This window comes from Podarcis muralis, chromosome Z (genome assembly GCF_964188315.1).
Source record: "Podarcis muralis chromosome Z, rPodMur119.hap1.1, whole genome shotgun sequence".
Lineage (NCBI taxonomy): Eukaryota > Metazoa > Chordata > Lepidosauria > Squamata > Lacertidae > Podarcis > Podarcis muralis.
In genome coordinates this window covers 5,231,100-5,258,626 of record NC_135673.1, presented here as the reverse complement: position 1 = coordinate 5,258,626, position 27,527 = coordinate 5,231,100, and the positions used below count along the sequence as shown (strand labels likewise).

Sequence of the window (27,527 nt, the reverse complement as noted above, 5' to 3'; positions counted from 1 at the left end):
CTGCAATGTGTGGAACTATCTTTGAAGAACTCTCAGAAGGCCTGGAGAACCTACCGGTAATTCCTTGTCCAACTTTCCCTTGGAGACTAAGGAGCTTTTAGCAATTAGCTCTTGCACCCTCAACCCCAAAGAGATGACATAACCCCAATGTCTGTTCATTCCAGATGGCTAAATTTAGAAAACCCAAAGGGAGAATAACACGCAACTGCCAATTTGTGTAAGACCACTACAGTTGTGAAACTGGAAATTTAGGGATACAGAGGACTGTGGTTTTTTTGGTCACAGATCAAATGAAAGGAGGTGCTACAATGAAGCAAAAGCAAGATGGGCAATGGAAGCTTGAGGGATTTGTAGTCAGAAGAGGGAGATTTAGGGGAAACAACATAGACATGGGTTTTTTTTAAATAAGAAATAAATTTATTGAATTAATAAACTTGGATCAGAAACACATTTTTTTCAACTTCATCATCTGTTTCCTGTACCTAATATCACAGAACTCAGCCTGAACATAAATCCTCAACATTTTATTGAAAAACAAATATTTTTTATTATTGAAAAACAAATATTTTTTATTATTGAAAAACAAATATGGTTTTGTGTGCTATACTATATATAACAGCCTGATGAAGGAAGGGATGAGGAACCTCTGGTCTTTCAAATGTTACTTCAACGCCATCATCCTTATTGGCTGGAGTGTTGGAATCTAATAATGTCTGGAGGGCCACGGCTTCCTCCCCCAAGCAATGGAGAACAGTGGGAGACAGAAGGGCAGCAGCAATCTAAGCCAGGAGGTGAGCTGGTTTTGCCAGGAGAAGGAAAACAACTTCTGGATGACTGGAAGCTGTCTCTTGCATCTCTGGTTTCTGTGGCGCAAACTGAAGGTTTGCTTTAAAAATGGATCAAGTCTGCCATCAAGATTCAGAAACATGGAAAAGCCATACAGGCCTTTCCTTGTAGGCAATCTATACATGTCTTCTCTCTACCTTCTGGTCTCCTTACTTGCTGGTAGGCCCTATGACATTTATCTACCAACCTGGAACATTAACTAAACTAGTTTCTACAGTTGTAATGAAAAGAAAAATAACTTCAGTTAAACACATCCCTTTTGCTTCACTGGCATTTTGTGCTTGTGTTAAACTTCACCATTCCATAGAGCATTTCTAGGTGTACCAAGCAATGGGGATCAACAAATACCAACCCATATGGCAATTTAATCTAGCCAAATTACTAAGATTTATTCCAGATGTTGCCATTCCCCACCCTCCGAAGAACACTGTTTGAATTTGGGGAGAAGAGATAAATAAGGCAAAATGTATTGGAAAGTCCATTTTTTAACATTAAAGGCAGCCCTGCTAGATATGATGAACAAGTCCATCTAGTCTAGCATTCTGTTGCTTTCTACATGGAACATATCAGATTCATACCCTGTCTCTCTCTCACACACACCCCAAAAAAAATGTAATACAGGGCAGTTTACAAAACAGCAAATCAAGTTACAAAGACATAGGGTTACAGTAAACAACACATATTTCAGAGATACAGTGAATACTCTCTCTATACACACACAAAAACCCACATTCCATATATTTTTCTAAAATATATCTAAAAGGAACACCTAGAAAGGAATGTTTTAGAGCAGCAGTAGCTAAACTGAGGACCTGCAGATATTCACTGGATTTCAATTCCCACCATCCCTTTATGCAGTTAGGGGAGTGGTAGTACCTTTGATAGGGGACAGTCATGCTCTTTCCAATATACTTAGTCCTCCTCTGGTCCCTGCCCTGCACTCAGCTCTCACCTGTGGCTGCTAGAAGCTGTCAGCATGCAGCAGTAGCCACACCCTGGGAAACAGCTTTGACTGCCCAGCTAAACCAGCTGAGGGTAGCCTATGGGTCTCCAACCCTGGGTGAGTTACGGACTTCCCCTGCATGTGAAGACAGGCTCTGGCGGATTGAGCGGATGAGACTAAGAGTGGGTCAAACGGTCAAGAAGGCAGTTTCTGCACATGCAGAAGATGGAAGGCAGGGCTCATCAGCCTGGGAAGGGATATCTTCGGGAGAAGAAAAGAGGCCAAGAGGGGGGTCTTTTCATTTGATCAGCCCAGGACCTCCATACACACTGCCCAGGCTTGAACCCTAGGGAGGATAGCTTAGTGCTGCTGATGCAGCCATTTTACTTCAACCCTGGAGGCACACTCCATTGTCTTTTGAGACAGATGGATTGCGAGCGACATCCATCACTGTGTACCTTGCTAGCTGGGGCTGATGGGAGCTGGAGCCCAACCACACCTGCAGGGCAACAAGTTAGCCATCCCTGCTGATATCTAAAGCCCACAGGGGAATAGGTTCCCTGGGGGGAAATGTCCTTGAGGCAGGGGGAGATACTGCTATGAAGATCCTCCTAGGTCCTCACAGCTGCATATACTTTTTCCAGTCAAGGGTAAGCTAAGCAAAGCAACTCCTGCAAACTGCAAGAGTATGCAACCCAATTTTCACCTTGATGTTCCAGCAGTAGCAGCTCTGATGCAAAACTATTCCATCCACAATGAGAGTGGGGAGATTGCCCCATTCAGTTAAGTGGAGAGGTAGCTCTGGTGCTTTTCACACACACTGTGAAGAAAAGGGGGGAACTTATTCCACATGTGAATAAACAGGGCCTTAAAAATGGATGCACAAAAATAAAGGGTAAGCATACACATTTTTTGGTTTTGCGCTAGATGTGTTTGGTCAAGGGTACTTTTAGCTGGCCAATTCCCATAGGCTAAAATGTGATCTTTGCTTCGAAGATGTAACATTCTGTGACAAAAGGGGGGGGGGAAGAACAGCTAGGAGTTAGTCTTGCAAAACAGAACATTTGATTCCAACCTTTTATCAGACTGAAGTGATGATCTAGATTAGAAGCTTAGTGTGGTGCACCAGGTTGTTTTCAGTTAAATCCTCCAAGCAAATAATCACAATGCATTTAGAAATATGATTATTATTCATGGTATCTCACATTCCCAAAAAACAACCAACTCAAACAAAGAACAAAGAACAAAAAACAAAAACCCAAACAAACAAACAAACAAACAAACAAACAAACAAACACATCAAGCAAACCACCAAGGCACAATTAAATTGCTGCCACCCAGCCTTTTGCTCCCATCTTGAAGCTGTGGCAGTGAGTTTTCCTTTTGCCCTGTCATTTCGTACCATGATTCAAAAAACATACAGAAGAGAAGCTTTCCAGCAGTTGGAAGGGGGGAAGGGACCCAGAAAGAAAGAAAAGAGAAGTCCCTGACCATTATGTCCTTAATCATCTTGCTGTGGTCACCATCAACATTTGAATCCCAACTTGGTTATATATGTTAAAGCAAGTGGTTTTTCTGAGGCTTGTTTTTCTAGCAAGGATGCCTGGCAGCCTTGCTAGGACAACCTGCTTGAAGTAAACTAAGCATTAAGGCCTTCAGAGCAAAGAAAAGGTCAAAAGAATAGGCTCAGTAGGGGGGAAATGGTCTTTATTAGGGGAAGCAGAACGTTCACAAAACCCTTTTCCTGCTGAGGCTGGAGGCTGATGTCTTGTTTTCAGCTGGCTGAACCTAGGGAAGAATGAAACATTTCAAGTTAATGGAAAGTACCACTACAAGTGATAGTAGCAATTGGCAGTAAATGGCTTTGGGAAACACAATGGCCAACTTCTCAGTGAGATGGAAAACCTGCGCTGGGGAAGAGCCATGGTTTGGTGGTAGAGCATCTGTTTGGCATGCAGAAGGTCCCAGGTTCAAGCCCTGGCATTTCTAGGCAGGGCTGGCAATGTCCCCTGCATGAGACCCGAAAGCTGCTGCAAGACAATGTAGATAATACTGAGCAAAATGAACCATTTTAAGGCAGCTTCCAACATTCCATCACTTGCTTAGCCACTTCTGCCAGAAGCTTTCCCCAGCATATAGAAAATTGGCAGGCCAAGGAAAAGAAAGCTGCACCCTTATTGTAAACATATAGGCCTGGTTTACTTATTTATGCAATTTAAGTTAAAGGTAAAGGTACCCCTGCCCGTACGGGCCAGTCTTGCCAGACTCTAGGGTTGTGCGCTCATCTCACTCTATAGGCCGGGAGCCAGCGCTGTCCGCAGACACTTCCGGGTCACGTTTATTTATGCATCATTAAAAAACAAAACAGAAACACCTTACCAGATGTTAAACATACCAAAAAATACAATTTAAGTTATCACTGAGGTAGGACAGAGAAGTGAGTACTGCCTGAAGGGAAGGCAAAGGAGCTAGCACGGCTCAGGAACAGTTAACTGAAAGAAGTAGTTACTGAGGGGAGAGGCCCCACAGGTTCAATCCTGGTATCGCCATGAACAGAGGATCAGTAAGTGATGGAAAAGACTGCTGCCCAAGACCCTGCAAAGCCTCTGCTCATCAAAGGAGACCATACTGAGGTAGACTTATGAAAGGTCTTAATTGCCCTGCCCTAACCTGTTACTTTAAGGTGCCTAAGCTCTCTAGTCCTCCAGTGTGTCCAAGTTGAGAGATCATGTCTCCCTTCCAATGTGCATGTTGCAAAAACACCTTACAGTCTAGCAGGGAAGCTGAACCATTTTAAGCAGCAATTAACCATGTGGCAGCCCCATCTCCCAACTTCCAAGGCAGCATTAACAGCACCCTCCCACCTACTGTGTAGTCACTCCAACTGATTGCTCAGAAACCCCTGTCAATCAGAGGCTACGTGGGTCTAGAGCGCTTAAAAGTGGAATGTTGCCAATACTCCTTTGTCCCTCATCCTGCAACAAACTCCAGAGGCTACCAAAAGAGTATGTTTGACCAAGTATAGGATTAAATTGGCCAATGTTCCAGTGTAGTGCTTGGTTTTCCTCTTGATTGTGCGTGTACTTGCTGAGTACATGCTACTCAAGAGTATTATCTCACACAGGAAACATACTGGATACAAACTCCTTTTGCAGAAATGAGAGTTAATAAATTTGCAACTACGAATGAAACTCAAGAACTCAGTGGCTGATAAATAAAGGATGAAGATCGGAATTGCTGTAAATGGATCAATCAAGATTATGAAAACAGGAAGGAATAAGAACGTCACAGCCTGAAACCCTGTGCACGGGAAGTCACCTCAAATTGTTTAATTCAATTTTTGAATAATTGGCTCTGTTTTTAATTGGATTGTAATTTGGTATTGTGATAATGCAGCTTTTATTTGATTTGTATTAGAATTAATAAAAATTATTATACCATGCTGCTCAGAGTAGATCCATTGAAATTAAGTTACTTATGTTAGCTTATCCATCAATTTCCATGGGTCTACTCTGTGTAGGACTAACACCTGCTCTTTCTTCCCTCTCTTTCTATACTCCACTTAAATAAACTGTTTAATTGGATTTCTGGGCTGTACTGATTTCTGTACACATTCAGGGGCTGGTTGTCCCTCACAACATTGCTTAGACCATTTGGGCTGCTCTACTGGTTTAAAGTGCCGGACAGATCAGGAGGGCTGGTGGGGCTGAAGCTGCCATGCAGGAGACTTTGAATTTACCTGGCAGTCCCCCTACTCTCAAGAAGGCCGCTGTAAGACAGTGAGACTCCTGCACCCTTCCCTTGGGTGACAAATGAACAGGTGATGGCAAGAAGAGGAAGATGTAGAATGTGTTACCTGTTACTAGTGAGCTCCTCTACCAAACTTGCACTACAGCAGGGTATTTCCAACCTTCACATAAGTCACTTTCATATGTTAATAATTTGGAGGAGGGGTAAGCAGCCTGACAGATTGGGGGTAGGGGTTGAGACAACTCACTAACTGATGCCACAATGCCCTCTTCCTCTTTTCTGTTTTTGGCAAGACAATGGCTGGTTTACAAACTCAAATCCACTGTCTACATTTCTGCTGAGTGAGTGGCCAAAGGAAAATGAAAAGGAGTCAGTATGAACCATGGAGGCATACAAAATTATAGAGGCAGAGCTAGTTTGGCCACTGCTGTAAAGATTGAATCATAATGTGCAACTTGAACATTAACTATTAAGGAATGTTTATTGCATTAAACAGGTAGAAACTGAGCTATCTTCCCCAAACATATGGAATGTGATACCCTCTGCACACACACTCTGAACAAGTAACAGCAGTTTTGCAAAGCAGGTTAACAAGGAAATTTCTGCTGCTCATAAAGATGAACAGGCAGTGGGAGGGAGAAATGGAGAACGTAACAGCAAGGGCTAATTAATGACGGTAGAGGGTTTTTTACTTACTTCAAGGTTTCCTCGTGCCTTCCTTAAGACATCATGAGTTAAAGCCACTGTAAAAGAAGTACAACTATGTGAGTGTGAATGCTAGTTTTGTTTTTCAAAGAGGGGTATATGAAAGCTCTTTTTAAGAAAGAGCCACAGACTACGTATGACGCTTTTAACCAACAGACACGATCATGTTCTTCTCCTATGATGTTCATCCTGCATGTGCTACTTGGAAATTAAGTCCACTGAGTTCAACAGGACTTGCTCCTACAAAAGACTCCAAGACTGCCTGCTTGAGGGATGAATTTTCCCTCTTTTAGTTCCTATATCATTCACTGGATTTGTTCTGCCCTACACTGCACACCTTGAGAATTCCAGTTTAAATCATAGAATTTCCAAAATTAAATTCTGGCATTGAAGTATGCATAGTCTGCTGCAGCTTTATTTCATTAATGCCTTGCCCCAAAGGCGAGAGGTGTAGCTCAATAGTCCCATAAGGTCCCAGATCTGAATAGCAGTCAATTGGGAACACCAGTGGGAGAGCATTCCTCATGAACATACTGGGACACAACTATGAGAAACCCAAGACCTTGATGCCTGTTAATAAAAGCAAGCCCTGACATGGGCAGTTGAAACATTCTCTGAAGATGTCATGTGTTGAGTCAAGGCCAATAAACCAGATCACGACATGGCACTATCACACCTTGGAGCTTTGCCAACTCCATCAGGTCCACTTCCTTCTGTCCCAGGATTTAGTCTCTGAGCAGTGTGAGCTTCGCTCTGTTTTCTTCAGAAAGGCACATCCTGCATGCCTGGGTATCCAGTCACACTCTGTGATGCTGGAAAGGCTCCAGTGTACACTTCTCCCAATTTACAAGTCTGTGTTGCTGATGGAAGTTCAGAGTGATGTTTATGTCCATTATGCACTGTTCTCTGCTTGGAGACAGGACTTGGATGTTGTCTAAGCAGGGGAAGACCCTGGGAATGGCTTCTGACCCAAAAGGGAGACCCCTATATTCACAATGGTGGCCTACACAGCACAAAAATTCAGTGGCCCTGGAATGTTCTTGTTTTCATTTTTATTATGTATTTTGTTTTTATTTTGTGATTTTATGTCGTGAACTGCCCTGAGACCTGCAACTATACAGTGGCTCATAATAATAATAATAATAATAATAATAATAATAATAATAATATGGAGGTAAGTGTCTGCAAGGTTGATTGATGCCATACAATTGCTCTTGTCCAGAGATTGGACAACTGGAACAGAATCCTGAGCACCTCTGGAAGACTGGGACTTGTTCTTTTTCTCTGATGTCAAGTAGATTGTGAATTGGATGCTAATGATCATCAGGGAGTGGGGATCAATTTCTCCCTTGGAAGCTTCGCTCATCCCATGAAGCAACCTGTGTGACCATGTCCAGCACCCATTTGTCTGTCATGGTACAAACTAGCCTAAACTGAAGGCCCAAAATGCAAGACTTGTGCTCCTTTACACTCCCTCTCTTATGTCCTCTCCCCCTCTCCAAAGGGAGAACCTAATATGAAGGAAAGGTTGTCACTGGTTGATCCATCATTGGAATAAGGAGCTTAGTCATGATGACCTTGGCTGAGAAGGGCCAGTTTGTGCCCCCTTTTTGCCTCTCACTGCACGCCCCACATTTTGGTAAATGAATCAAGGAAGCGAAAGGGTGGGTTGTTCAAGGACCCCATCTGGAAATCCCATTCTGGCCCCTTTCAACATGAACCAAGGATTTTCTGTCTCCAGGCGCCTTTCCATGGGAAGTTGGAACCTTGACAAGACTGAAATGTACTCAGTCAGTTGGGTAGAAAGCTTGTAAAGAACCTCATATCTCGAGAAGTTCTGCATAAAGGATTATACATTTGTTTTTTGTATGGGACCATCTGTTGTACTGATTTAACAACGAAGGAAATAAGCCCCTGCACCAAGGGGCTTACAATTAAAGCTATGATAATTAACACTAACTGCTGGAATCTGGGTGCCAGCATATACTTTTAGATATGTTAATGCAGGATAGAATTATTTGGTACTTTTATAAAATGTAAGCATTGTATCTGCACAAAGAGAAATATTTTACTATACCCACCATCCAACACAGAGGTGGAAACAGAGCTAACAAGCAACATTTGGAGGGGGGTGGATTTCCTAACAGAGAAGCTCTTTTTAAAAATAATCTATAAATCATGTATCGGTGGGAAAGAATGTGTGTTAACCTTTAAAAAATGTATATTTGTGATGGTTTCAAAACTAATAATTGAAATCGAAAGCGGAGGCATGTTTCATTTCAGTGGCATGGTTAACTTTTGACATTTATACAGGTCCATTTCATGCACCTTTCAAGGGGGGGGGGAGCTAATATGGCATTTTCAGTGCTAGATTAATTACTCCTTAGCAGGTAATTGCTAGCTGGACCAGTTCACTGAGCCAGTTTGTTCCTTCATCAATATGCTGCAGAAGAAGGTGAATGCATCTTCCTAATAAAGCAGGAAAATGTGCATCTATTTTTTAAAAAAGGATGTGAAAATATTCTCTGCTCATGCACAATGCATAGTCTTCCTGAACACACCCACAAAACTATTGATTTCTATGGGTTTTATAGACATGTATTCAGCCCCACAATACCAAGTGAATCAATAACTTTGAGATTGGTAGCTAACTGACAAAGAGTGGATCCAGACCATCTATTAATGATCATGTCTGGGTCTAAAATCTCAGCTGGATCAAAGATACTGTTCCTTGACAATGATGCTAAGTGAAACATTAACCCCATCTGGAACTTCCTAGTGTAGCCAATGTGTGTCACTCTGAGCAGGCCCTTTTGAAGTAGTCCCCTGATGTCACAATGTCACGAGATTGACAGATAGGCAGCCCTGCCCACCTGCTGAAGTTGGGTCACAGGGAGAGGATTCAGCAAGGACCCCTTGGTGGAAGACTGCAGGCTTGGGGTTCACTGAAGGATTTGATGCATAAACTTCCAGCCTGTTTCCACAGGCAGCACCAGATTTCTTCCTACATTTAGTTCAATGGCTTAACAATGACTTAGAAGTAGAAAAGGGAACAAAGAGAGGAAGCTCACTCACACTGATCAATGATGACTCTCTCCATGTTTTCTTTCAGCTGGTTGGTAGCATGTAAGCATTTGACTGTGCAGTGCAGCCTCTTTTCCTGCTCGGCCAGTTTCCGATGGAGCTTCTTTATTTCTGCTTTCATGTGTTCATCCTGCAATGTAAGACAATGAAAACGCTGAAGTGAATAAGCTTTCTGAACCACCACACAGTACATGCACTTATGTGTATATACCCTCTGGGGGTGCCCCATTTCCCTTTACTGTGGTACCTTGGTTGTTGAACGCTTCAGAAGTCGAACGTTTCAGCTTTCAAACGCCAACAACTCGGAAGTGAATGGTTCCATTTTGGAACATGCCTCAGAAGTCAAATGGCTTCCGAGGCGCATTTCTCCACTTTTTTCAATGGACTTTGCTGACGGGCAATTGTGCCTCGGTTGTTGAACATTTCAGAAGTCGAACTGTCTTCCAGAATGGATTACGTTCGATAACCAAGGTTCTGCTGTAGTACTGAGTGAAAAATGGTCACATGCACGAATATGTATGTGGCAGCCCTACAGAACTCTGGATAGTGTTGTAGATCCTGCCATTGAGAAAGGTTTGGGTCTGAATAAACTAAGATCAGCAAAACAAATCTAGCCAAACTTTTGCAGCCCAAATGCAATATTGTGCTGGCAAGGCAGAGATGTTACAACACTTTCCAACATCATTAGGTGTTCTCAGGGTTTAGAGGGAACTCAAGAATAGGGCAACTGGCTCTCCAGTGCTTAGAGAAGGGGAGGCTAACCCATGACCATCATGTGGCTGAGCTACAATTTCTTGTCAACATGGCCAATGGCCAGGAATGATGGGAGTTGTAGTCCAGCAATATCTGCAGAGCCAAAGGTTCTCAATCCCTGATCTAACCTCCTGCCATTAGCTCACAGGACAAGAAGGTGCCTGCTGTTACAGAATGGTCATCCTTGCAAAAAAACAAAACCTGAAAAGCCCTTCTCTTCTCTATTCTTCACTCTACTGAACATTCTGCTCTCTATGTAAGAAGAGGTCCGCTGGATCAAACCAATGGTCTGTCTAGACCAGCATCCCATTTGCAATTGGGGTCAGCCAGATGCTTCTGGCAGCCAAAAACAGAGCATGAACAGCCCTCTTCCAAAACTGCTGCAGTGAAACTTGGAGGTGCCATTTTAGTTATCATGCCCAACAACAATGGCAAAAGCAAACCCCAAAACTTAATCCTGTGCTGTATGAAGGACTTGGGCAGAGGAGACAAGCTCTGGGGCTTATTGGAAAATGATGTTCATTGCTGTTACTCTACACATTTCAGAGTTAAAAACTACTCCTTCAGGAGTTGAAATACTCACAAATTTCTTAGGAAAAAACTTATTCTGTGATCCCGTCCCCAAGTTCTAGTGTACTGAGAGAGGGCACAAACATTATTTTATCCAAATTCTCCATACTGATGATGAGGAACCAGTAACACTCCAGGTGTTGCTAGGCTCCAACTGCAGCATCCCTCACTATTGACCATGCTGTCTGGGACAGACAGAGGTTGGAGTCCAGCAACCTATGAAGGACCACAGGATATCTATTGCTTGAGCACAGCCTAGGAGCAGTGTCAGAAACAGAGATATGAAAGCTAGGAGCTAAAGGGCACCTTAAACCTAGGTTATGAACGCAACAGTGGAATGTCTAGGCGTGTGGTTTTTTATAACAAGAATACAAAGCTGAAAATGAATGAACTGTAGCTACAATATTATGTTCATTTTTCACATGATCTAGTCCTTCCCCTGCCCACCCACCTCCCAATATTCTTAAGGGGGTCTCTTCTTCAGTGAGTAGCTGGAAGCAGGGAGGCAGAAAAAAGGTCCTCTCTGCAGGTCCACTCTGCAGTTTTAATCTGAAATCTTAGGTGCAACACTGTGCCCAGAGCTCAGAAACGGCTTCTGCTAATGAACTGCGCCTAGAACAATGGGAGTTTCGAACACTGCCTATGAGGGGAGGGTCTCCAAGGTTAAACCATCAAAGCTTGACACGGGTGTTGCCAGCAGGTTCCTATTTTTATCCTGCTAAAAGCACCAGAGCAGAATTTTTTTAGCCAGGTGGCAACAGGCTGAGCCAATTTTTATCCCCCCGCCCCACAAAGAAGCTTGTGATGGCACTTGTGGCCTTCTGGACATTGCTGGACTCCTACTCCCAGCATCCTGCACCATTGGCTATGCTGTTTGGGGCTGATGTGAGTTGGAGCCCAACAACATCAGGAGGGCTACAGGTTACCTACACATTATGCACACTTCTACTCTTTCTCTTGCTTGTATGTGATTTTTCCAAACCATTGTGGCTTTCTTTGCTGGCACTCAAAAACAGCACTTTGGGACTAAAGGTTCTTTGGGAAACTCCCTTCCTGACAGTGGCCAGCAGAAAGCACTCCCGTTTGGTGGACTCCCAACTTTTAAGATCGAAACACCAGCACACAGACCTGAAACGCATAACCGACATTGTGGACAACTTTCATTGGGAGGGAGACTCTCCAAAGGAGCTTCAACAAACGAGCAGCTTCTTCTAGGTTATGCTGGATTGCACAAATGGTTGTAGAAAGCCTGCTCAGGAATGCCAGCTGTGGAACCTACATTTCAGAATTAGAAGAAGAAAGAGCGTTACATTTTATCCTTAAAAGATTATGAAAACGTAAGCTTTAATTAATGGAATAAATCCAATTTACTATGAATTCCAGATTCAGGCTGATGAACAAGTATATTGTGTGCCAGGCAAACTAATTTATTAGGTGAAAAAGGCAGCTGAATTATGTATTCTTCAAAAAAAGAAGGTGAGGATGGAGGGAACGGGGACTTAGCATAATCAATAACAGTCATTAATAACAGGCTACATTTACTACGTTTGCTGTGCCACTTGGAAAATACTTTTTCCTTTCCCTATTTGCATTTCATGGCAAGCTATTTGAAAGTCAAATGACTCCTGACATTAATTTAGGCAATATAGATGTTTCTCCGTTAGCAGACCCTTTAAACTGTTCTACTTAATGGTAAGCTAACTATCAGGGGCCAATGCAGAAATGTTTTTCTTTTGGAAGACTGATGAGGGAACAAAATGAAGAAGCTGCCAAAATGAAGAATGGAAAGGAAGCAAAGGGAGAAAACACTGAGTGGGACCAGTTGAAGGGGCAGGGAACTTGCTCTTAAGAGTAACCAGAAGCCTCCGGTTCCTTGCAAGACCCATATATCGTGAAACTGCAAACATATAACACATCCACACCATACATTAAAAGTACATGGCACCCCCCCCAAAGAATCCTGGGAACTGTAACTTACCCTCCCCTGCAGAGCTACAACTCCTAACACCCTTAATAAACTACAGTTCCCAGATTCATTGAAGGAAGCAATGCTCTTTACATGTATGGTGTAGATGTGTCCTTAATGATCATGCACCCAGTTCTGACAATCACGCTCTCAGTCATGGTGTTTACCGTCACTCCCAGTTCCTGAAGTCCTGCTTCTTTCAGAGGAAGTTCCAGCTCAGACAACCTTTTTCGCCCTTCCAAGATTTGCTTCCGTAAAGAGTTATAATCTTCGATCAAGCCAAGGATGTGCCGGCCATTTTTGTCTGCCCACACACAATGGCTGGGAACAAGGCAAGGGTCACTGGAATGGTTTGCCGGTGAGTTGCATCGGGAGGAACTGTCTGAATTATCCACAGCCAGCTCTGTATCTGAGGAGCACAGGAGCAGAGCGACCAGATCACACTCAGCATATCTAGGCAACATCCGCACATGAAACTTAGCCCCTTCTTGTACTCTTTATTGACTTTGCTTTCCCTCTTTCTACAAATCACTTTAAATCAGAAGTGGGGAACCTCAGGCCCAGGGGCCAAAAGCAGCCCTCCAGGCCTCTCCATCTGGCTCTCAAAACACTCTACACCTCACACCCCTCACCAGTCCTGCTTGGCATCCTTTTTAACTGGCTGGAGTATGTTGTTGAACTCTGATAATGACTCCTGCTTGCCTGAGTGGGGGACAGGGAGAGATAGTTTGAGTGTGTGTAGAAACCAGTGTATTGTAATACGGTAAAATTTACATTAATTGCTCCATCCACTTTTGCTCTGGCCCTGCCCCTCACTGGCATGTGCACACACACTCCCAACCTGGAATGTTGCCCAGAAGAGAATTCAGTCCCTGGGCATAGAAATAATACAGTAACAATGCACTGAATGCCATATTATTTAATATTTTCACATCAAAACACTCCAAATTTTATTTGAGTGGGGAGAAGCTATAAAAACATAATTAGACATGTTAAAGGGACAAGGGTGGCACTGTGGGTTAAACCACAGAGCCTAGGGCTTGCCGATCAGAAGGTTGGCGGTTCGAATCCACGCAATGGAGTGAGCTCCCATTGTTCGGTCCCTGCTCCTGCCAACCTAGCAGTTTGAAAGCATGTCAAAGTGCAAGTAGATAAATAGGTACCGCTCCAGCGGGAAGGTAAACGGCGTTTGCGTGCGCTGCTCTGGTTCACCAGAAGCGGCTTAGTCATGCTGGCCACATGACCCGGAAGCTGTACGCCGGCTCCCTCGGCCAATAAAGCGAGATGAGCACTGCAACCCCAGTCGGCCACGACTGGACCTAATGGTCAGGGGTCCCTTTACCTTTTTAGACATGTTAATGGAGGTTAAGATTGTTGATAGCTCCTAGTTATGATGACCAACATGGAGCTTTCAGATTTAGCAGAGAGCAACATTGGGAAAGAATGATTTCCTTTATGCCCTAATTATGGGCTTCTTGGAGACAAATGATTGGCTGCTGTGGGAAACAGAATGCTGAACTCTGACCCCACAGGGCTCTTCTTAAGTTCTGTTTGTATTATCATGAAATCCCAGAGAGACACAATCTTCACTCTGGAAGGTATATTAAAGATACTTTCAGAGTTTAACAGTACCTGCATTCCATGGCGCTATGCAGGTTCCGTACTTCCGTTGCAATTCAATGACATTGCTGTCCATAGAAGAGAATTTAAGCTCTGGGAATCAAGAGGAGCAGAGGGTCATTAAGAGGTTAGGAGCCAGAACAGTGTTCATCCTCCACTTCCCTAATAGTGCTGTAAAAAGCAAATAAGTTAATTATCTGACACAGGGTGTTCTTTTAAAATTGTTTAACCACATGGGTTAACAAACATGGATACATATTCTATAATCTTATTGTTTTAGTTAAATAAATTGTTTAAATTGTTATCAAGGAAATTATTATTTTTCTCCTTCCAATAAAGTACAGAAGAAAAGTTGTCCAAATATAAACAGTTAACTCAAACCTCACAATAATTTTATAATTATCTATGTACAGTGGTGCCCCGCAAGACGAATGCCTCGCAAGACGGAAAACCCACAAGACGAAAGGGTTTTCCGTTTTGGAGGCGCTTCGCAAGACGAATTTCCCTATGGGCTTGCTTCACAAGAAGAAAGCCCATAGGGAAATCTCCGGGGACCTCTTTTAAATGCTGGCGGTGGGGAGCAAAGCCTTTCCCCCCCTCCGGCCTTCAGAAGAGGTCCAGGAAGGCCGGGGGGGCCCCCGAAAGGCTTTGCTCCCCATCGCCAGCATTTTAAAAGCGGTCCGGGATAGCAGGGAAGCGCTTCCTGCTATCCCGGATGGCTTTTGAAGGCAGGCGGGGGGGGGGGGGGGAGCAAAGACTTTTGCCCCCCGCCGGCCTTCAGAAGAGGTCCTGGACCTCTTCTGAAGGCCGGCGGGGGGCAAAAGTCTTTGCTCCCCCCTGCCGGCCTTCCCGGGACGGCTTCCCGGACGGCTTTTGAAGGCAGGCGGGGGGGGGGGAGCAAAGACTTTCGCCCCCCGCCGGCCTTCAGAAGAGGTCCAGGACCTCTTCTGAAGGCCATCGGGGGGCAAAAGTCTTTGCTCCCCCCTGCCTGCCTTCCCGGGGGCTTTTAAATCGCCCCGGGACAGCGGAGAAGTCCTCCGCTGTCCCGGGGTTTTTTTAAATGCTGGCGGGCGGCAGCGAAGGCTTCACTGCCGCCCGCCAGCATTTTAAGATTGCCCCGGGACAGTGGAGAAGTCTCCGCTGTCCCGGGGTTTTTTAAAATGCTGGGGGTGGGAAGAAAAGCCCTTGTCCCGTCCCCCCCCCCAGCCTTCAGAAGAGGTCGGGGGACAGACTGTCCCCGGACCTGGTCTGAAGGCGGTTTCCATAGGAACGCATTGATTGATTTTCAATGCATTCCTATGGGAAACCGTGCATCACAAGACGAAAAACTCGCAAGAAGAAAAAACTTGCGGAACGAATTAATTTCGTCTTGCAAGGCACCACTGTATTTCTAATAGTATAACCAAATCAGTAGTTTTTGATATAACTGTAAAAACTACTCTGAAAATTTATTATTCCAAAGAGAAACCTTCATCTGCTTGCAAATATTAAGATTATACCAGCAAGAATGTCTTTCTGTAAAAAAATGATTTAAATCAAGTCTTACTGACGATTTGATTTAAATTAAATCCACCCTGATTCTGAGTAGTGCTAACACAGGATACAACCCCTAAGATTCACACAGACACACTAAAAATCAAAGCTGAGCATCTCAAGTTTATTTCCTACAAAGGTAACCCAACTTGCACCATAAAATTTAAATTTGCTGTAAACTTGTAACTTCACGCCTCTGAAACACACAAGCCCACTTCTGCATATATCAGCACAATGTGATTTGTCTACATTTGTCTGAGCTCTACTCAGCAAGGTCAAAAGTACAAGACTAAGCCAGTCAATGGAGCTGCAATATTTGTTCTGTAGTGTTCTGAGCTACAGGGCATTCATTATGTTCTATGGCATTACAATGCTCTGTATGTTCCTTTTAATATTCAGATTTCCATGGTGGCTACTTCTGTCTCCCCTTAAGTTTCAAACTGCTAGAGTACTTCACTGAATCTCAATGCAAATAGTGGGAAAATATTCCTCTAGGGCATAAAATTTATTCTGCTGATTTATTCACAGACCATCCAAAGCACATATTGATTGTTCCTGAGTAATGCATGGCCTCCTGAAGCAAATGCTTGTGCAAGTAACAAGCCATTCAGGTAAGCAAAACTGTTTGAAAACTGAATTTAACAGTTCTACAGTAACAGTTATAGCTGGCAAACTGGTCCCCCACCTCCAAAGCAAAACATATGAATGGTTACGTAAGAATATAAGTAGAGCATTCCTGGATCAGGCCACAGACCTGGCCACAGAGTTCAGCATCCTGCTCTCACAGTGGTGAACCAGATGCCCATCGGAAGCCCACAGGCACTCTCCCCAGCACTAGTATTCAAAGCAACTGGCGTTCAGAGGCATGCTGCCTCCAACAGCTGGAGGTTCCTGAGGCAAAGAGTTCAAAAAAGGCTGAATTGCCAGGTTTAGACTAGTGATGTCCAACCACACCCCTGCAAAGATTGGTGAGGCCCTTGCAAAATCCCGCACCCCACAAAACCATTTGGGCTCTAGCAGCATTCTTGGCAAGCGCCCCCAGAATCCTGAGCTCTTCAATCACGCTTTTGATAATGCACAAAAATTGGGTTGGTGGTGGTAAAAGGCAGAAGAGAGATGGTTACAGGCAGTGGGGATCTCTCTCTCTCTCTCTCTCTCTCTCTCTCTCACACACACACACACACACACACACACACACACTGCCCTGGAAGGCCTCTCTTTAGCTGGAACTAACATCAGGACACATTCTTTGGGTGGGGTAGGTATTGGCAAAGATTACTGGGTAGCAGCAGGGTACCATCTCCATTTTGGATCAGGTTTAAAAGGGGCAGCTGGTAAAAGGCGAAAGATTTCGACAATAAAGATGAGTGTTTTGCCAAAAATGTTATTTTTATTTCAGACAATTCCAGTAATCAAAAGGGCAATGATATTTAAGGAATGGCAAAAAATAATTTCAAGGTATATATGGCAGGGTAAGAAGCCAAGAATACAATTTAAACTGTTAACTGATGCGAAAGAAAGAGGCGGCTTCGCCCTGCCGGACCTGAAATTATATTATAAAGCATCTTGCCTCTGTTGGTTGAAGGAGTGGATGAAATTAGAGAATAAGGAACTGTTGGATTTGGAAGGTTTTGATAATAGATTCGGTTGGCACGCCTATTTATGGTATGATAAGAAAAAAGTACATAAAGGTTTTGAAAACCACATCATTCGAAGGTCTCTTTTGGAAGTTTGGGATAGGTATAAAAACATATTAGAACCAAAAATACTGCATTGGTTATCTCCTTTAGAAGTGATGAGTGTGAAGAAAATCAATATGAGAGGGGGGTGGATAACTTATGGGGATATGATTATTAAAGAAGGAGGAAAATGGAAGTTAAAGCCATATGAAGAAGTTAAAGAACATGTAAACGACTGGTTGCATTATTATCAGATTAATGAAATGTTTAAAATGGAGATAAAGGAGAGAGATTTTTCAGAAAAAGAGTCAAAGTTTCAAAGTGAGGTATTGAGTAATGAATTCAAAAATTTGTCTAAAATGTATAAACTGCTGCTAGAATGGTATATGAAAGACGAAGAGGTAAAATCGGTTATGATCCATTGGGCCAGAGATTTTGGGTATAATATACAATTAGAGGAGTGGACTAAATTGTGGAACGAAAGGATAAAATTCACAGCCTGTACTGCATTAAAAGAAAATATGATGAAGATGGTCTATAGATGGTATATCACTCCAGTTAAATTAGCAAAAATGTATAACGTATGTAATAAGTGTTGGAAAGAAAAGGAGGGAACATTTTATCATATGTGGTGGGAGTGTAAAAAGGTGAGAGTCTTCTGGAAATTGATATATAATGAATTTTTAAAAATGTTGAAATATACATTTGTTAAAAAAACCAGAAGCTTTTTTGTTAGGAATGGTTGGAAATGAAATAAATAGAAAGGACCAATTATTTTTATATGCAGTATCAGCAGCAAGAATACTACTGGCCCAAAAATGGAAGCAGGAAGAATTACCATTGATAGAAGAATGGAGAATGAAATTAATGGACTACCCAGAATTAGATAAATTAACAGGAAGGATCCGAAACCGACGAGATCACAAGTTTACCAAGGACTGGAGTAAATTTGTGGACTATATGAAAAGCATTTGTGATACGCAAATAACGTTTGTGGGTTTACAGGAAGCTTTGTGAAGAAATAATATTAGAAACACTGTAAAAAAGGGAATAAGGGAAAAGGTTTATTTAAAATAAAAGGCAATGATGAAATTTAGAATTGCGGATAGAAGATTAGAAAACGGAAGATTCGCGGATGAGCTGAAGGAAGTCAAAATTATGTATCTGTGATAATATTAAATATGTATGTTTAAATCTTGTATTGGAATTTAAATAAAAATAATTTTTTTTAAAAAAGGGGGGCAGCTGGATCAGACTCAATGGGGACACTCTTTTGAATTAGGGGAGCTTGTATTTTGACCTCCCTCCATTTGAAATCTCAAGCTGTCTCTAGGTTAGATTTGGTGGGAAGAGGGGATAGAAGCAAACAACACAGCACACAAATGCGTTCAGTTCAGCATATGTTTCCAACAAAATGGATTGGAGGAAAACCCCATCAAACCAACACAAAAAACCTGATTGTGCACCATACACCATACCGTTTATCCCAGTGTAATGCTGCAATTCTTGCTTTAAAAGGCAGCTGATATTTACAGTTGACCCCAAGCTGTCTCCCTCTCTCTTTCCTCTGGAAAGCTGTTCTTCCAATTTTTCATGCAACGTCTTGTTTGCCTTGATGCTCCTTTCAAGCTGCATTCTGAAGTTCTGTATTTCAGTCAATAGTTCATGCAAGTCAAGTGGATGGTTTTGATCTTTCCAGCATTCATCCGATCCGTCACGGCCAAGATCTTAGGAGTTGGGGTTTGTTTTTAATTACCATTGCAAACAATGAAAAGAGTCATTATTAACATGCTGGATGAGTGCATTTGAGCCAGATATTAAGAACTAACTACTACAAACAGTAGATGGTAATAATTTAAAAGGGAAGAGGGTTGCGCACACAAATACACACCCCTCTCCAACCTTAATTACTTCTATCCTCCAAAGATTTAATAAGAGCCAAAAAAATAAATTTAAAAAATCACTTTGTCCGTAAAAGCTAATGTTGCATACCCAAGGTAAAATTATGTATATTAACGGACTGGGGGATATATATCCTGAAGGGCATTTGGAAGCATGGCATGAAAAAGAAAAAAACGGAAAGAAGAGTAGATACTGAAAATGAAGGCAGTTTCATCAAAAGCCTGGACAACATTTAATCATGGGAACTGAGAATCCCAGGTATTCTTAATCTGCCAAAAAGGCAAAGGTTTGTGGTTTCATAAACAGATGGGCCATATCTGTGGTTGGAATGCTAAGCATTATTTTCCAGGAACACCTTTCTCCCTTGCAGCTAAAATCGTAACAGCTCACTTTTTAACCCTCTGCCTCAGCTCTAAGTTCATCAATGGAGGTATGAAAGCAGCCTTGGGCTTAGATGTTGGGAAATGCAGGTTCTGTTTCCTGCTCAACTGTGTCCAATCTTGCCTTCTAATACAGTCACACTTACTACTGTAAAAATGAAGAGGAAAGTTTCTCTTAATCATCTGGGCATTTTTGTGAAATATGCCAGGGGCAGAACACAGGCCAAATGGCAGTATTTTAAAACTACCTATGCAGAGACAATTAAAAGCTCATTGCCTTTCCTGTTTGTTGCTAATAATTGGGGCTACTTGAACCCAATTAGCTGTTTTCTGATAGTGAACTTGAAGGATCAACTCTAGGATGAGAAATTCTAGAATTTGTGTTACCCCCCCCCCCAAATTATCATTCTCTCTCTTTTCCTTCTCTTTCTTCCAGTGACATGCCATGTAATTGCTAAATGATGTTTTACAAGCATTGGGATCACAGCCATGTAAAGAAGTTCACTAATCTAACTAGTCCAAACATTTTACTGACAGATGTTAGGTCTTCTGCAGCCTAAAAGAAAGAGGATCCAGCATGCATTTGGCCCAGACAAATGGTGATTTAAAAGCTTCTCTAAGAAAATGATTTTTTTTTAATGGCTTCTCTGATGCAGAACAGAAACAAATGCCCTTCAGAGAGGTTAAATCTGCATTTGCTGCACCCCTGGATCTGCGGTGCACTTGCATGAGGTTCACATAAACCCCCATACATGGTACCTTCATTTCCCCATTACGGGTGCATGATGGGTAGTACCAGGGAGTAGCAAGTGGTCCATAATGTAAAAATCACCTTGCTTTCTAATGAAACTATGGGTGACAGGTAGCTAACCATTGGTTTCCCTGTGCTTACAGGAATTCCCAAACTTGAATATCAACGGAGAATGCTGTAGGAACAGAGGAAGAGGATGCAGCAAACATAAGGATGAGCAAAATGGCACGACTGGTTTCCTTGGCAGAAGCCATTTTCTAGTTAAACTTAGTGATGGGTGAGATCCAGGTGGGTACATCTGGATGAATTAGTGCTTACACATTTCTCTGCAAGCATTTAGTAAAAGTTTGCATCCTGCATCCCAGGAGCCACCAAGCCACAAAACAGCTGTTGCGTAGGCACAGTATAACACAAAATGTCTGCCACATTTAAAAGCACACAGAAGAGACATGACCACAAAAGGTGTGGGCATGCCTCTCCTGCCTCATCAGCAGCTCTATCAAAGAGGAATAAAGCACCAACATCAGCCACCAAAGCACTTGCTCCAAGAGAGAAGTACCTAGCATCTCTCCTCTGTTCAGAATGGAGAGGATAGGCGTCCAATCTTGGCAGCAATTGAAATGTAGGAACTGAGCAGGAAAAGCAAAAGCCTTGTGTGAATTTCTGAGGGAGCATATAGTGGGACCTACCACCAAGATCATATTGTTTCATACCTTTTTGACTTCTGATTGCTTCATCTAACTTTTCGTATACCTTCAGCTCCAGTTGCAGTGAGTGTAGTAATTTGTCGTTCTCTGACAGCTGATGCTGTTTGGCGTTCAGCTCAATTTGCAGCCTGTGACATTCCAATTGAACTGGTCAGTATGAGTTTAAACATTGGCACCATAAATTGTGGCCAGGCTGTGCTAACACAATTTTTGCTATCATGAAAAACCAATGATGCCTCAGGAAAGAAAATTTAGAATTATAGGACTAGAACAGACCAGGTCATTGACAACTCCTACCCTAAGGAGGATTTTTGATGTTATCAGCCCTACACAGACTAACCCCCACCATCCAGATCACAGTTCAGGATGGACATGATAAACTTGACCACACTCAGGTCAATGCAGAATGGATAGCTGCAGAAACTTGAGCAACCCACCACAAGGAAAGGATAAAACCTTCCAAAGCCACTAATGCATGATTTTGTCCCCAATTGTTTGGGCTGTTGTTGTTGTTATTTCCTGCAATGTTTAGCCTACACATCCTGATGGCCGCTCTAGAGGCTACCTGCCAATGTTTTGTTTTTAAAATCCAATGCTCACTGTGTATGGAAAAGCAGTTTCAGAAAGGCAGCAATTTAGAATGGAGCACTGGGGGAGGAATTAAAGCCTTTCCCATCTGCTCAAAACCCCCCTCAAAGATGCTAACCCTCCCTCTCTTGCAAGCTTCCAGATGCACTTGCAAGGGTAAACATACATCTGGAAAAGTGGCTGGGGGAGGCATTTTGAAGCACAAAGCAGTACATAAAAACATAGGAAGCTGCCTTCTATTCACACTAGTGGTCCATCTAGCTCAGTTTTGGCTATGCTGAGTAACAGTGGCTCTCCAGGGTTTCAAAGGTGGTTCTCTCTGAACTCAATCTGGAGACACTGGGGAATGAGCCTGGGACCTTTTCTATGAAAAGCAAATGTTCTACAATTGAGCCATAGCCCTTCCCAGGAGGTAGTGAGAAGGTTTTAAACACACGCTCTCTTCTCCCATCATCTGCTCCTGAAGCTGATTTTACATAAACAAAGCAAATACGTGACCTGTGCATATCATAGGGGTAGCCAATATGGTGCCCTCCAGATGTTGTTGGACTACAACTCCTATCAGCTCCAGCCAACATGGCCAGTAGTCAGGGAGGACGAGAGCTGCGGTCACATGTCGGGGGGGGGGCTCATGTTGGCTACCCGTAGTATACAATCTCAATTCAGCCCTGTCAGCAGCCCCCCAGATCAACTCCACAGTGAACCTGTCGGGGCTCCACTCGATGATGTGAAACCCTTCCTGGGCATGAGGGCCATGATGCTCAGGAAGCACCTCTGTGCCATCTGTGGTGGCTGGTCGTCAGGTGAGAAGAACCCCCCCCCGCTGGGTGCAGGGGCTCCAGATTCTTGGGGTGTGTGTGGAGCAGCTTGGGGGAGGGTGGTCACTTCTGGCAGAGATGGGGATGCTTGGGACAGTTGCCAGTCAATGGGGAAGTATCTAGCCCACTCAGAGGGGGGATAGGTGATGTTTCCATTCCATCAGCAGAGGAAAGGGACAGAAGCACCCCCCAATGACCCTACTAGGCACTCCCAGTGCTATTAAAATGGTAATACAGTCATACATTGGGTTGAAGTAGCTTCGGGTTGAGCATTTTCGGGTTGCACTCTGCGGCGACCCAGAAGTAACGGAGCACGTTACTTCCGGGTTTCGCCGCTCACGCATGCGCAGACGCTCGAAATGATGTCACATGCATGCGCAGAAGCAGCGATTCGCGACCCGCGCACATGCGGGTTGCGTTCGCTTCAGGGTGCGAACGGGGGTTCCGGAACGGATCCCGTTCACATCCAGAGGTACCACTGTAATAATACAAAGGGACTCTCTACTGGGTCGGCTGGCTAGGACAGGTGTGTCATGGAGGGAGATGTTTTGCTCCCTCTGGGGTCCTGCCTGAGATGGATTGGTAGAGGGGGGAGGAAGATGATGGTTGGAGTGGTCCAGCCCTTCTGTACCTGCTCCCTCTCTTGGGATTTTCAGTCTCCAAACTGGGCAAGGCTGGTTTCAGGGGAAAACAGTTGTGCAGTCTTAGATTCGTGATGAATTTAAGGAGGGGGAAATGGGTGATCATGGAGCGTGATGTTTTGTGGGAGGGGGGAAGCAAAAGCTGGAAGGCAGGACAGGGGTTGAGGCTAAGGAAATTCCTGCACTTTAGGGGTTAGTCACTTCCAACACTACAGTTATGTGATTCCTTGACTGCAAAGGCAAAGCCACCCAAAGATACCTGTAATCTTGGCACTGAAGTACATGCCACCCAGCCACATCTTGCCCCAAGTTCTAGTATCTCAGAAGAAGGAGACTACCTCCTCAATTCTGGGGCAGAGGACTCTGCTTTACCTTCATACAGCCTTACTAGGGGTTTGACTCTGCTTGTTTTGCTCGCCAGCCTCACCTACCTGCCACGGCCTTCCCCTTACCTACCATCTAAACCTTGTCCAAACCACTCCTCCCCTCAAACCTCGCCAAACCTCTGCTCACAGGTCTGGGTCACTTGCTCACTCCCATTGCTGATTTCTTCCTCCTTGCCCTTCAACACTACTGTGATTGCCAGCAGCTCCAAGAGCCCAGTTTGTCACCACCGTGAAGTTCATAGCTTCACCTACTGACTGCTATGCGAACTGCAGTATGACTACATTCTTTGGAAATATGTTTTGGGGGAGAAATAACAGGGTCACTACCTGTTTAGTTCATTTCTAACGCTGTAAATATCATGAGTCAGATGCCCATTTTCTTCCTCTTGCTTCCCAAGCTGCTTCTGCAGTTTCTCCTTCTCCTTCTTGAGGTGCTCGTAGTCCTTGTGAAGGCGCTCGGCAGCAAGGTGCTTCTTCGACAGGGATTCTCTCAACTTTTCATTTTCCTTTTGTTTCTCTGGAAGGAAACAAAGCTCAGTTCGTTGACAATTTAAGCATAATCTAAGCAAAACTGCTAGGGAAAATTAATGATTTATATATTTATTTCAACATTAAAGACGCCCACAACTCAGAGAAGCAATAAGTGAAATGAGATACTCATGTGACATTTACAATTCTAGCATCCCAATTTTCTCTCCTGCGGCTCTGGAATAGAAAATGCATTTCAAAGAAATAAAAAAAATAACCCTTACAATACCTGAGTTCTATAAGGGATTTTATCATAAGAAGGAAGGTGATGTCCATCAGTTGCTGGAATGAGATCTCCTTGTAGTGGCTAAGCATCCTCCACAATGCTGCACTTACAAGCTGCTACCATTTTGCCTCTCTACAAAAGGTTTCATTTGCAGTTTTATTGATTATTATTTTATTCAGATTGTGAAACACTTTTGTGGGGTAGAGGAGTTCTATTGTAGATATAAATGTTGCAATGAATAAATGAGACAATGAGGACTAGCGATCTTCTTTTCAAAGCAACGTTTTCAGAAATCTGTTGAGTACAGCAGATATTGTAACAGGCAAACTAGCACCTACAAAACATTCTCTTCTCGAGTGTGATGTTGAAAAGGCACAACAATATTGTCCTGCCATTTTCAAACAAATAACTCCAAATTGTTGTGCTCTCTCTTTAACACCGAGTTTCTTATCGTACCTTGAGATCCCTTTGCCAGCATCATATTCAAAGCCTGATTTTGCTTCCTCAGGAAATGAATTTCAGAAGTCAGGGAATTATGTTGCTCCGAGCCACGAATACAAACGTTTGCAGAACCTATAAATATATACATAAAAACGATTTATGAGTCATCTCTAGGTCAGTAAAGATTAAACTTTTCCAGACAAGAACAATTTAAACAATGCAGGGAGGGGGGCAATACACACACTATGAAAGCTATTTATCCCCTACCTATATATTCTGAAGGTTATCATCAGAGTAAAAGGTAATTCAGGTGGACTCTGATCAAGCCATTCCAACACCACTACTGATGCTGGGCTAATATCAGTAAAATTGCAAATTATCCCTGGCAGATAATGATGTTGGGTGCAGACATTGCCACACTTATCTTGGGCCTCCAGCTAGAGATTGCAAGAAGACGAATTTGCAGTCATTTTCAACACTCTGGTAAATTACTGCATTTACAAAAAGGAAAAAAGGAAAGAAAGAAGAATAAAAGGAGGATGCTAGTTTTGCATTTGACAAGTTCCAGTTGATCTATTGGTTGAATTGCAATTTTCATCTGCTGAAAGAGCAGTTGCACAGGTAGACTTTACAAGAGGAGGGGCCCCTCTGCTAGAGGTTAAGAGAACTCCCCCCCCCCCATTAAGAAGGCTGACCTCAACATGCCTGGAGCCACTTGTGAAACAAAGACTATGTGGCAGTAATACAAGTCTGCATTATTTCACCTTTATTTTAGTTATTCAAGGGCTTGGAAGCAAGGGTGACTCCTCAATGGGGCTCAGAGCCACGGAGTTCTCCCCCATCCCCACCTCACAAAATGAATCCTAGATACCTGAAGGTATACTCCACTGAAATCAAGAAGCATATTAATTACCTTTAAATTATTTTGAACTTTTCTTCTTCTTCTCAGTTTTAGAAACTCATATTCATTTGCTCTATACAGACAACAGGTCAAACCAGGGTTTGTGCTAGCCATAGCTTAGAAGCCAGACCATAGCTTTAGATCCCAAATATATAACTGGGAAGCCATGGTTTAGAACCACCTGCCCACTTCCAATTTCTGTCCCACTCAACTTCATGAATTCTCTCTCATTTATATGAAACACTAGATTCTGATGGTGGAGCACTGACTGTAGCTATGGCTTGTCAAGTAGGATATCACATCACACCATGGTATGTGCAAACAATGACTTCTTACTTTGTTTAGCTGGTTGATAACAAAACACTCCTCAGTTTAGCTATCACCTCAAGCCATATTTAAACCATATTTAAGCCATTTGACATGATTCTTCAGTTGAGTGTGGTCAAGTTCAGACACAATAATCTTGCTTAAAATACCACGGTTTATTAAACTGAGAATGTCCTTGTATTGTGTTTTAATATGCCAAGGGTTTTAAGCAGGAAACCATGGTACCTAAGCCTTTTCCATGAAATCTTTTGCCTCAGCCCCCTAGTTTCCATAGCCTATTGCAACTAACCCTGAAACCAAGCCTAAGTACAGTGACTGAATCAACCATACTCTTTCCTTGTTCATTCCTGCCTCCACACCCCCTCTTTCTCCTCTTCCCTCTCCCCGCTTTATTTCCATGCACTGAATCTGAGATGGAAAGCTCCTTGGGGCAGCAGCCTTCCCTCTTGTAATCTGTATGCTGCCAGTGCTCTATAACAATCACCAGTCCCCAGCATCAGATATGAAGCTGAAGCTAGGAACGCAAGCAGTTTATGAAGCTGAGATGGTTACAGTGAGCATAAACACAGGCACATCTGGCCTGAGCTTTCGTCAGTGATGGGTAGCTGCTCGCAGCACCAAAATGCTGAGTTCATTTATAACAAGCAAGCAAGTTTCTAGCTGTCAAGGTTGCAGAGGTGTTTGAAGATATGATGGATAAAAGCAATAATGGATCAGACAAGGAGCCAAGGTAAAGAAGCCCACATTCATTGCTTTCTTTCCCCCACCCCTTCAAATATTGCTGTTTCAAAGGTTAATTCATTTGTCACAGCTATGGAAGCTCTCCCACAAGCCAGTGTTGTGTATAAAATTATATTGTAAGAAAGAGATGTGTGATTTGTAGCTTTAGTGGTAAAAGGGTTGAGCTATGAATCAAGAAACTTCCGTGGCCCAAATCTCCCCTGCACCATAAACTGAGTGGCTGCAGCAAAGCCAGTCTTTCTGAGCCAACTGCATAATGGGGGGAAACATTCACCCACTTTACGGGATTGTTAGGATTACAATGATTTAATCTACGATGGGGTAAACTCCATGAAGCCCCACCACAGACAACAATCACACCAAAGCTTTGCCACTGATCACCAGTTATGTGCAAGGGACAGAGAAAAGAAGAAATTGCCAAGAAAAAGGCCAAGGAAGAGAAGTCTCTCCAGATCGTTGATTAGCCTAACTTATGCCAACTCCGGACAGCATCAGTCTGAAGAGCAGGATGGCCCGTCTCCCTGGCTGTCACCACCAGAGAGAGGTTTAACCTCTGGCAGAAGTATGTCCCCTGTCTGGATCCAGTAAACAGGCAGCACAGGGCAACTTTTCACTGGGTCAGTAGCAACCCCCTTCCCTTCTTGTGTACTGGAATAGCCATAAGCAAGGGAGTAATTCAATAAGCAAGTCCACATTAAACACAATAATACATTTTATGTGCTGTGTAGTTTGAGCCCACAG

At 43.2% G+C, this 27,527-nt stretch overlaps 1 protein-coding gene across 1 annotated transcript in view; it reads right to left on the bottom strand.

Moving 5' to 3' along the window:
- Positions 1-3,470: 3,470 nt before the first annotated feature.
- Positions 3,471-27,527, bottom strand: part of CDK5RAP2 (CDK5 regulatory subunit associated protein 2) — a 138,807-nt gene continuing 114,750 nt past the window's right edge. Inside the window, 10 exon segments of the mRNA XM_028715746.2 lie at positions 3,471-3,577; positions 6,236-6,282; positions 9,320-9,458; positions 11,780-11,926; positions 12,785-13,026; positions 14,250-14,330; positions 18,928-19,176; positions 21,196-21,317; positions 23,950-24,139; positions 24,833-24,949. Of these exon segments, the coding sequence (XP_028571579.2) occupies positions 3,518-3,577; positions 6,236-6,282; positions 9,320-9,458; positions 11,780-11,926; positions 12,785-13,026; positions 14,250-14,330; positions 18,928-19,176; positions 21,196-21,317; positions 23,950-24,139; positions 24,833-24,949 (1,394 nt within the window). The 3' untranslated portion in view covers positions 3,471-3,517.